Below are 12,599 nucleotides of genomic sequence, written 5' to 3' on the forward strand. Positions count from 1 at the left end.
TTTACCAATCAGAACAGTCCTACCTTAACAATTTACTAATCAGAACAGTCCTAACTTAACAATTTACCAATCAGAACAGTCCTAACTTAACAATTTACCAATCAGAACAGTCCTAACTTAACAACTACCAATTAGAACAGTTCTACTATAAATGTAGGCATCATTAGTTGTCATCTCCAGACTTACATATTGTCTTTAGTACATATTAATACAATAGAAGATCTATATTTAACCATTTCATAAAACGAAAACTAGTTTAAATTGTAATTGTCTATATGAAACTAGTTTTTATTGATAGTGAAATAATAAATGTGTAAATATAAATAATTATACATAAAGAAACAAACACAGGTATATACCCTGTTAAACAAATAAACTTATTGATCTAAAATTAATGATTCAATTCAATTCAGTTTAATGATATCACTAAGTCGGCATACAGTCAAAATCAAATCCAATGACAGACAAAATAATATTATAACATAAAGACTACAGCATGCAAGACGATCTTATGATTGTAAAGTGACCCACCTGTCCACCTCCTGTGAGAGCCCACACAGTGCCTGGGAGGACTGGACAGCATTCAGGACCCCACCCCCGGTCAGTGACCGCTCCCAGCCAGACTCTATAGCGCTCTGTTTGATCAGTTCTGTAATGTTGATCCTGGGGGCCACAGGAACCGCAGTGGTGGCCGACACGCCGTACAGCTCGGGCTCTTCATGGTAACCACTGTAACAATAGAATACTGAATCATGGTAACCACTGTAACAATAGAATACTGAATCATGGTAACCACTGTAACAATAAAATACTGAATCATGGTAACCACTGTAACAATAAAATACTGAATCATGGTAACCACTGTAACAATAAAATACTGAATCATGGTAACCACTGTAACAATAAACAAGAGGCCAATGGGCCTTAACGGTCACCTGAATAGTATATATCCAATACACAAACTTGTCATGGAGTCTCATATATGCATCTATAATTAATTAGGTTTCATACTGGAGTAGAAACATTATAAATTTGTAATGACAACCACATTTAATTCAAAAAGAACTGTGAAACCTATAATTTTGGTGAAAAACTAAAAGATCTGGTCTACAAAATAATGAATTCAGTTTTCCTTTCAGGTGTGTGGGAGTAAAGAAGATAATTTTTTAATGTTATATGCATTAACATCTATACATCCATTTTGGCCCTGCCCTAGAGTCAAAACCCATACCCCAGGGGACATGAAAATTAAAATTTCAGTAGAGGACTTCCTGGTAAACATAATTATTAGTTGGTTTTTTTATACAGATGTGTGAGAATAGAGAAGAAGATTTTTAAACATTATATGCATTAACACTTTATTGCCATATTGCCCCCCCCCCCCCCTCATGTCCTGAACCCCTGACCCAGGGGCCATGAATTTCACAATTTAGGTAATTGAGATTGTGGATATCATAACCATGTATTCAGTTTTTTGCCCACATGTGTAGGAGTAGAGAAGAAGATTTTTTAAGATTTAAATCATTTTTACTATATGGCCATATTGGCCCCACCCTAGAGCATGAACACCTAACAAAGGGGTCATGAATTTCACAATTTAAGTAGAGAGTCTCATGGACATCATAATCATGCATTTAGTTTTTAACAAATATATATGTGAGTAGAGAAGAAGATTTTCTAAGATCTAATACATTTTTACTATTTGGCCATATCGGCCCCACCCTAGAGCCTGAACCCCTGACCGAGGGGTCATGAATTTCACAATTAAGGTAGAAGGCTTCATGGACATCATAACCATGCATTTAGTTTTTAACAAATATATATGGGAGTAGAGAAGAAGATTTTCTAAGATTTAATACATTTTTACTATATGGCCATATTGGCCCCACCCTAAAGCCTGAACCCCTGACCGAGGGGTCATGAATTTCACAATTAAGGTAGAAGGCTTCATGGACATCATAACCATGCATTTAGTTTTTAACAAATATATATGGGAGTAGAGAAGAAGATTTTCTAAGATCTAATACATTTTTACTATTTGGCCATATCGGCCCCACCCTTGAGCCTGAACCCCTGACAGAGGGGTCATGAATTTATCATTTTTGGTAGAGGGCTTCATGAACATCATAATCATGCATTTAGTATTTAACAAATATATATGAGAGTAGAGAAGAAGATTTTCTAAGATTAAATACATTTTTACTATATGGCCATATTGGCCCCACCCTAAAGCCTGAACCCCTGACCGAGGGGTCATGAATTTCACAATTTAGGTTGAGGGCTCCATGGACATCATTATCATGCATTTTGTTTTTAACAAATATATATGATAGTAGAGAAGAAGATTTTCTAAGATTTAATACATTTTTACTATTTGGTCATATTGGCCCCACCCTAGAGCCTGAACCCCTGACCCAGGGGCTATAAATTTCACAATTTTGGTAGAGGGCCTCATGGACATCATAACCATGCATTCAGTTTTTTCCTCACATGTGTGGAAGTAGAGAAGAAGATTTTTGAAAATTTGGCTTTTTTTGCATATTTGGCCCCACCCGTGGCACCCCAGGGGTGGTAGAGCCATAAATTTCACAATTTAGATTCTTCTTACCATAGAGATGCTTCACACCAAAAATGGTAACGATTGGCCTAGTAGTTTTCAAGAAGAAGTTAAAAATGTAAAATTGTTAACGCACGACGCACAACGCATGACGACGGACGAAGACCAATTGCAATAGGTCACCTGAGTGACTCAGGTGACCTAAATACTGAATCATGGTAACCACTGTAACAATAAAATACTGAATCATGGTAACCACTGTAACAATAAAATACTGAATCATGGTAACCACTGTAACAATAGAATACTGAATCATGGTAACCACTGTAACAATAAAATACTGAATCATGGTAACCACTTTAACAATGAAATCAATCAGGCGAGTGAGAGAGCTACTGGTAAATTAATCTAACATGGTGATTGAGAAAGACCTTATATTACAACAACTCTTTTATAATATACTGGTTTTACTGTAAAACATTGGCCGGGAAGGGAGGGGGTGGTGGTGGGGGGGGGGGGGGGGGGGTCCATGAGGATTTATAAGCTCACCCTTTGATTTATAAATTTCACCATTTGCTGGGAGAAACATGACCTTAACTTCCAAACTAATCAAACATTGTGCGTTTTAGAGCCTGACACATTATCTTAATCTGTGTGTGTGCACGCTCTTTTACTAGCTTGCCTGCACAATTGATAATCAATACTTTCACCTGTGAGTCACAAGTTTAAAGTGTCCTCAAAACCTTTAAGAAAAGTTTCTCAAGCAAAACTGTCATTTCTTTAAAAATTTACAACAGTGACAGCTAGGATACATTGTATATTTGGTGTAAATGTAAACTTCCACAGATATATCAACCACATAAGTCTACAGATACAATCCAATATATACAGATACAAAACAGGTATATAGACTGACTGGACTGATCGAGTAACATTTGATTTCAATATAGACTTTGAAACTAGAAACTCAGTAAAGGGTTGAGAAACCAGATGGCTAAAATTAGCACACAATTGCTACACAAAAACTGGTCTAAATTTGGATATCATTCTCTAATTTTCTACACAATCGGCCCGTAGAAATATTTGTTACCCAAAACAACTCTTCACTCGCCTTACAAACTCTTCACTCAACTTACAACAAACTCTTCTTAACACCCTCACCTTACCTTGAAAAGTACAATAGATTGGTTTTTGGTTATTGCAGAGGATTTAACACGCCTAACTTCAGACAGCCGTTAATTTTCATCCTGCTCAACAAGTGTCAGTCCACTCCAGTTTTTGGTTATTGCAGAGGATTTAACACGCCTAACTTCACACAGCCATTAATTTATGTCCTGCTTAACAAGTGTCAGTCCACTCCAGTTTTAACTTCCCGGTTTGTAACACTGTGTACATTCTGGTGCTATTTATAGACCCACACATGTATTTCTCCCCATGTTTGTTAAAGATCGCTGGTGCTGTCCGCAATAATCTGACCAACTCCCCCTCATTCTCAAGCCCAACATAACAGTGACTCAAAGAATCTTCTTACTGTCAACAAGTCTGCCACAATTTAGTATATCAACCTTTGAATAATTTCCTCTTGGTAAAGTTTAATGATAATAAGGGTTTCACCTATTTTGAGGTAGTTTTAAATATAAAATATGTTTAATTACTTCAGACATCCCACCTATCAGAAAGCAGAATGGAACAAAGCAAGCAATGGAAAAACATTCCTGTCACTTACTGAATCATTTAAATATTCCACACATTCAAATCTATGGAACATTTCCATCACTTCCTGTTGTTATGGTGCCCCACCAAACATACTATGGAACAACAATACCGTCAATTTCTGAAACATATAATCCCATGCCGCACATGGCATCAGAAGCAAATTGAAAATGGGGGGCTAGACTTATCAGAAATCTTGACAAGCCAAAAAAAAAAAAGGATTGTGGTTATAGTTATATCTAACAAAAATATTGGTAACCCTCCCCCTCTCCCCAGTTGTGAAGCCTATGCTGTTAATTGTATTAAGTATATACATGTAACAGTCAATTTCTGTTATATATAAATTCCTATGCAACTTTAGTACATAAGGTGGCACTGGACAGTTTTTTGATACAATTCATTGTAGCCAGTGAGGGGATGTGTGTCTTCGGAACTCTGCAATTAGAATTTCCTCAGTTCCCATTCATCACAAATACCTAAGGCGTTAATTCACTCTTTATAAGGCCATCACCAATTTCTGAAGAAAATTACAGGTCAAAACCTGTAAAATTTTCTACATACTGTTTTTATGAGATTATAACCCTTTACAGCTTTTTAGACCCCCCCCCCCCTCCCTGTTAATTTCCTGCAAAGGGTTGACCTTCCGTACCATGTGCATGTTGCACCATCACGTCAGTAACTAACCTGTGTATAGTTTACTATGTCTCATCCATCTACTTTTCGTGTTATTTTAACACACGTCTGTAACTTGCAATTTCACTGAGTAAAGTCAACACACCAGTCATGGCCGCAGGTTTCGCATTTTACTTCTGATTCTCATGTACCTAACATATGGGGCCTACATATTGCATATTAATTTCAACAAGAGACATCCCTCTAACTAATGATAATCATTAAAAATCATTTCATGAATTTTAGCAACACTCATAAGCCTTCAAGTACAGCAACTCTCAATTTTACAAAAATATTGACGGGTACTTTATCAGAAACTGTCCCTTGCTACCTTACTCTCAATTTCTGTAATATCAAATCCTCCACAACTTATCTATGGAGCGTACAACATTATGGTCACTTTTTATCAAATCATACAGAATACCTAATATTTGTATATTGACAAACTTAACTTATTCCTTAACTGAATTGTTAAATAACGGACCTGGTAAATGACTGCCATATTCGTATATTGACTGACTTAATTTATTGCTTAACTGAATTGTTAAATAACGGACCTGGTAAATGACTGCCATATTTGTATATTGACTGACTTACTTTATTGCTTGTTTGAATTGTTAAATAACTGACCTGGTAAATGACTGCCATATTTGCATATTGACTAACTTAACTTATTGCTTGTTTGAATTGTTAAATAACTGACCTGGTAAATAACTGTCATATTTGTATATTGACCGACTTAACTTAATCCATAACTGAATTGTTAAATGACTGACCTGGTAAATGACAGTCAATATTTGTATATTGACTGACCAGGTTATTAACTGAATTGTTTAATGACTGACCCGGTAAATGACTGTGGCAGTCATATTTGTATATTGACTGACGTAATTAATTTATCGGCTGACTTGTTTCAATATTGACTTACGTACTGCTTAAATGACTACTTTATTTTGATATTGGTTGACTCAACTTGTTTATTGACTTACTTGTTAAATGACTGCCATATTGTACATTACATATTTACATTCAGTGTATATTTTCCCTTATGTTTGCATAAGAAATCTGCAACGTTCAGTTTCCTGTGAACACACTTCACCTTTTCACAGCGCATGGGCACAAATATAAACATCATCTCATGTTTTTAATATATTTATTATGTAAAATTAATTAAAACAGTCAAGCAAACATCATCAATTTGATATGTACTTATGAAAATTAATCGTTAAATCATATCTATTTGTTGATAAAAAAGATTTTTCTTGACAAAGTTTCTGGCACTGTATTTTAAGTCACGGAAGCGAACTACATTACATGTTAATATGACTATTCCATGACGTTTCATATCCCATGCTTAGAGCGAATATAATGACTTTAAAGCAATGATACACAAATGCTTCATACTTATAAACTGAACATGAATATCAATCGAGTGGTATTCAATTTGTCTTAGTGTGTTATAGGACTGATGGTATTAAAAAATAAGCATTTAATGTTTTTCACAAAGCTCGCTTGAGAGTATACATTTCAACTGATATACCATTGCGTTGAGTGATGACACTTTCTTATTGGTGTGTATTTCAATTGCAATTTGCAACAAAGATTCTAATTGGTGCATTTTTTTTAGACCCGCCTAATTATTAAATGCATGTTGAGAACATGTGGGAACAAATGTCGAAGAAAGAAAACTTTCATTAAGTTGTACTCTCACTCTCGAGTTAAAAATTACCAGGTTATTGGAGAACTTTGTTAATGTACATGTGTACATGATGTTTGTGAAAAAAACCCCATAGAAAATGTTCTCTAAAAGCAAGTACAGGCACATGTAGTTTAAAGTTACAGATTGTTCTTTGCTCATCCAATAACTTTATTCAATTTACTGTGAAGAAATTGTGAAGAAGACTTGTTTATTGAGTGACTTACTTGCTGTCAGGGCCTCCTGGTTCAAAGTTGGACTCCTGTTGTTGTAGCTTGGGAAGATTGGAGTGATTTTGTCCCAAGCTAAAATATGTGTGCTCCAACCCTGATATAAAGGATGAGCATCTGAAACATGACAATCAAACAATAAATCACTCAATCAATCAATCAATCAAACTGTCTATTCATCCATCCATCCACAGTTCTGTTATACTTTAAGGTTGTTTCTCACAAATCATACCTTTTAAATAGAATTGATTGAATATTTTTTTGTGAGAATGTGAAACATTTTTATATGAAGGTAATATCTATAAAATTAATATAAATTATTTAGGGAAGAAATTAATTGTACTACAGATGGCCTTACAATAAATTTTATTTGTCTCTTTAACCAATGCTCATTAGCAATTTCTCTAAACAACGTGCTTGATCAATAAATCCAAATATTCTCAATAGCTCAAGGTCCATAGGTCCAAGGGAAAACTTCAAGGAGTCAAGACTTCAAGTTTTGGGAAATTTTTGGGTTGACCAACCCGTTAAAAATTTAGTCATAACAGTGAATATGATTATTAAGTAGAGGGGAGAAAATGTAAAAATAGGGAGACTTCCTCAAAAAGGTTTTAGAGTTAACAGGTGTGTTATAATCATAATACAAAAATATACATTTCAAAAACATAAGATAATGTTAAAGCTCACATACCTAAATAAATGCTTCCAACAGTCAGAGGAGTGACTGCCCATCTCCAGGCCCGTTGTCATGACGACATCCATACTGAGGACGTGGGAGGCGTGGAGCTTGACTAGTCTAGGTCTGTGGGGAGCTGTTTTGTTAAGGGATTTACGCTCCAGGATCGGACTTTTCTGGGCGTCAATGACGACACATGATGTGCTGGCCAGCTGACAAAACACAGTGCCACAGTATCCCTGGAGACCTAACACCAGAGCAATGCAGCAGGTTGTTAAAAATTTAGAAGTGAAAACATTAATCTAATGTTGCTTACTTTTCCATTTATCAGAATTTTTTTTTGTACTTTACTAATACTGAAATCTTTTGGACACCCTATTGACATGTAGACTAGATAACTAGATTTCTATCCCCTCCCTTAGGCTCCCTAGTACAATAGAAAAAATCTAAAAACAAAACATTTCTTCATTGAAAAGGAAACAGAAGACATTTAAGTTCTATCAAATGTAAGCTATCAGTGGAGAGCATTACTGCCTTCCCCCTACCCCAACAACCACTCCTCAGAACTCCACACACCCTTTTTATTACTAAAAATTCCTTATTAAAAGCAATGAATTAATATCTGTGTAAAATCGCGAGAAACACATCTAACTGATTTTAAAATATTGCATTTTATTTTTCAGACGCATGTAAACTAAAAGAAATCATGAAAAAAATTTGTCGTTCACAATTTTATACTCTCGCAATTTAATAAAATACAGCTAAATTGCAGAATTACAGTATGTCCTGGTGTATAATAAAGAATCTACAGTACCTAGTGTATAATAAAGAATCTACAGTACCTAGTGTACAGCAGAGGCGGGCTGCTTTCTGTAGCCCATTCAGACTGGTACAGATGGCTTCCTGGGCCCTCAGGCTCTCTTCTTTTGCTCCCTCTGTCCCCAGAAGTAATCCCAGACTGCTGGAAATTCCGCATGATGATTTCCCATTCAGTAGCACTGACAGAACATCCAGAATTCCATCCCAGCATTTGGAGAGGACGCGGCGAGCAAACATCTTACCTTGGAATGGAAATCGCAAGTAGAGGGTAAACATAGTCATAAACGTAATCTGAAACTTACTCACAGAAGTCTGAAAACAGAAACTAGCACACTGTGTAAAAAAAAATCAGCTTTATTTTACTTAAGGCATGAATGAGTCTAACTTGAAAAAAACCCAGTAACTAAACCATTGGACACCATATTTTTCCGGCGATTAGTCAGTATTTTTTCTCTCTGATGCAGAGCACCCAACTTATCGTCTAGATCGACCTGTTTAAGGCTTGAAATCAGTTAATTGTTAAAAATAGCATTAAAAACCTTAATTTTAATCATCTGTAGTTCATCTATATTTGGCTGTGTGATTAGAAATTACGTTGTTGAATTCATTGTTAATCTTTATTAATTATCGTTATACTCATTTGCTAACACTAGAATACATAATAACGGTAATTAAAAAAAAGGTACATTGTCTTTAATCAGTTAAAAGTGTTACCGTTCTGTTTTTATAAACACATTACATGGTTCCATATATCACTAGTGGGAAAAATAACATTGCGCAGTAAAATCAAAACCAAATTTGAATGGAAAAAATTATTGCAATAAGTCCGGGGAATGTTTTTAAGTTTTTAAGTTTTATTATTTTATTAGTGAAGAGTTGCTAGTATAAAATATAAATAAGAAATTATTTATGGTCAAATTCATTCTTAAAATACGTAATTGGCAATTATCAATACTATTGTTTATACGGTTTGTTCCCGTTTTGCACACATTTGAAAATTAGGTATCGAAAAAATAGGAATTTCTTAAAATTTTGGCTAAAAATGAGCAATTCGACTAGCTGTATGCATCGACGATTCTTCCGAAAAATACAGTATTATCAATCTATATCTCAATCCTAGGTACAAGATTTAGGTATTCACACAATTTATCTATTAACTGTTTACTTAACTTAATACAGATTTTTTTCTGTATATTGTGTTGAAGGGGATGGATGACCAGTCAGTCTTCCACATACACTGTATTTCATAATCTTTTACCCTTGAAGAAAAAGGGGTACCCACCAGATGTGACAAACTTGTCCTTCTCAAAGACGTCTGACTCCTCCCCATCTCCTGTGTGGGCGGGACAACAGCTGCTCAGAAACTGTGACCCCTTCTCATGGCTTCCCAGTCCATCAATGTCTGCAGCAACACAAGGCCAATAGAAGTAACTTTTTAGTTTCTCTGGCCATAAATTACAAAATAACAGGCAGCATACTGGTTTTTCATTTGATTGCAAAATTTGCAAATGGAAATAATAATTTTTTTTTTTCATATCTTGGTTTGAAATTTGAAAATTGATTTATTTCCCTTTTCTACATGGCAATAAAATGAATCATTGCAATAGTATTTGACAGAATGCAGTGGTGCCTGAGAATCATTACTGTTTTGGCCCAGAATATTATGGGACCTCAAATTTCTTAAAGAATTCTTTGACGCTTTTTAATATAAATCATTTTTTTAGCCGGGCTCTGCTGAAAGCAGAGTCCTGGCTATAGGCAGGCCAATCGCCAATGTTACTATAAATAGCACAAATAAACAAAAAACCAAACAGCGTCAAGGTAAAGCTTCCGCTATAACAAATAGTTACACAAAGAGCCACGTTTTGTCAAAAGTGTTGTCATTTTGTTTCTTTTTTAAAATTTCGAATGAATTGTCTATCTTTTTTAGTTTTCTTATTAATAACGTGTTTTTAAAACATTACTATGCATTTTGGACACATACAATGCGCATGAATTTCCATGAACTACTTTGCTGCACGATGAAGAAACGGGGATTGAATATATAATGCTTGTTGCAAAATTCAAGGCAGCAACTGTTGAACTTTTTAACTTCTACTAGACAGACTTATTTTTTGTTTATAGCGCTTACAAAATTTGGTCGCTCTGTGATGCTTTGCCGACATTAAAAGCATGAGAGAGAGAGAGAGAGAGAGAGAGAGAGAGAGAGAGAGAGAGAGAGAGAGAGAGATAGATTCAGTCTTTACTACACAATATGCATAAAGACACACCAAAAGAGCCCGGCTTTCAGTACTTCAGTACTATGATTTCATTATGATTTTTGAAAGACTTTTAAGATTTAATTACTGATACTTGAGACCAATCTATTTGTTTTGTAATTTAACCTTGCTTTATTGACCAATGTTATTGTATAAATACTTAACATAAATACTGACCTTTGATCAGATCAACAAGGGGTGATAATGAGTTGACTTTTGAAACAGCCTGTAGGATGTTTTTCTTGGTCACTTGGTGGTAGACCTCTGTAAGCCACGCCGGGGACAGGAACAACAATAGACCACTCCCCAACACCGAGTCCACAAACTCTCTCTAGGAACACAAAACACAATCTCAAAACCACCATCTCCCTATACATATCATAACTGGGCAATAACAATCAAATTGTCAACTTTCCAAAAAAATGTTAAATATCTATGAGATTTTGGTAAAATTAAACCAAAATATCATTAATTACATATGTATGTTTTTCATGCTTTTTGACTTAGTACATATACCTACATCTGTCACACATGGTTCTAGCAAGCGCAGCTCGCACTGGCAAGCGAAGCGAGTTCTAAGAACCAGTGCGCGCGGGAAAAAGAACGAGCTAAACTTACAGCTTCATCAAGGAAATTTTTTGTCTACACATAATGCTCTCTAATGTGTACTCTCGTAGTGCTATGCCAAAAATGGCTAACATTAAACTCGTAATTTATGGTGTCTTGAGGTTTGAATACATGTTCTGAGTACTGCACAAGCTTTGTTGAGACCCAAGAGGTTTCTTACATGTTCCCATTCCTCCGTATTGAGATTAAATATGTTAACAAATGATTCTTGGTTTTAATGTATGACATCACAAGGATCTCATGCTATATTTCCCGTGATAAATTTTGAGGTGGATCAAAAACATCTGTAATGCATGTACTATAGCAATTTAAGTATAGACTGCAATACCTGCTTCAGATGATGTTTTTTTTTTGATAGGGAGATTTTATATATACTAGCAAGAGCCATACTTTACTGTCATATCGATCCAATTTTAAGCTAATTTTGCATGCATGTTCAATAAGTAGGGAAGATTTTAAAAAAATTCATTTTGAACTAAAAAACAAATTTAAAAAAGAAAAAAAAACCAGTTAGAAAATCTATACAGATATTGCATATTGTCAAACCATTAAATTTAAAAGTGGGAAATTACACACCTACAAACATATACGAACACAACGTATGTTAATTGTTATTAGAATGCAAAAATAAACAAATAAAAAAATTATGAACCAGGAAAAAAAAAAAATTCAGATAACAATTAAGGTACAAAAAAACCCCAATACTGTATTTAACAATTTTGACCAAATCAAACACAAATTACTATTGCGTTTTACAGACTGATCAATTCTCTCCAAAAGTAAAGAACGCTTTTAGGTGGAAGCAAGTCTATGTATTTTGTAAAAAAAAATTTAAACTTAAAATCTTAAATTCTCTCTCTCTCTCTGTTCTCTCTGTCTGGCTATCTTTCTCTCTCTTTCCCCCTGTCTGTCTCTGTGTGTGTGTGTCTCTCTCTCTCTCTTTCTCTCATTCGTTAGTTTATAACTAAATAACATGACAATGATGTAAGGTATGTGAAGTTCTACCTGCGCTCACCACAACGGTAGCACCATTAAACATATTAATTTCATACCTCTGTCACACATGGGTTGTCCTTCCTGCTATAGTGTCCCGACGTTGATAGTTGTAAACATAAGTGTAGAGCACTCACACTGGCTACGTACACTCCATCTGCATTCAGTATGGCCATGTGACTTTCATTTTCATTTTGTGACTGCTTGTTGTATAAAGCTGAAGAAGATTGATTTTCCAATTACTTGTACTTTTAATATCAATATTAGTTAGTTTCTACCGGCAAATATTTTTACAAAACTAAATTTTTACATTACAATATTTTAGAAATACTGCTCTGAAATATCCAAATAAAAATCT

At 34.9% G+C, this 12,599-nt stretch overlaps 1 protein-coding gene across 6 annotated transcripts in view; it reads right to left on the bottom strand.

Moving 5' to 3' along the window:
- Window positions 1-12,599, bottom strand: part of LOC128184503 (brefeldin A-inhibited guanine nucleotide-exchange protein 3-like) — a 57,781-nt gene that overhangs the window by 26,730 nt on the left and 18,452 nt on the right. For all 6 annotated transcript variants that reach the window (XM_052854021.1, XM_052854020.1, XM_052854022.1 and 3 more), the window contains 7 exons: window positions 12,301-12,458; window positions 10,799-10,952; window positions 9,646-9,765; window positions 8,387-8,605; window positions 7,560-7,791; window positions 6,866-6,985; window positions 532-729 (listed from right to left, as the gene is read on the bottom strand). In XM_052854021.1, the coding sequence (XP_052709981.1) occupies window positions 532-729; window positions 6,866-6,985; window positions 7,560-7,791; window positions 8,387-8,605; window positions 9,646-9,765; window positions 10,799-10,952; window positions 12,301-12,458 (1,201 nt within the window). The remainder of the gene's footprint in view (window positions 1-531; window positions 730-6,865; window positions 6,986-7,559; window positions 7,792-8,386; window positions 8,606-9,645; window positions 9,766-10,798; window positions 10,953-12,300; window positions 12,459-12,599) is intronic.

The sequence above is a fragment of the Crassostrea angulata genome, chromosome 5 (assembly GCF_025612915.1).
Source record: "Crassostrea angulata isolate pt1a10 chromosome 5, ASM2561291v2, whole genome shotgun sequence".
Classification (NCBI taxonomy): domain Eukaryota; kingdom Metazoa; phylum Mollusca; class Bivalvia; order Ostreida; family Ostreidae; genus Magallana; species Magallana angulata.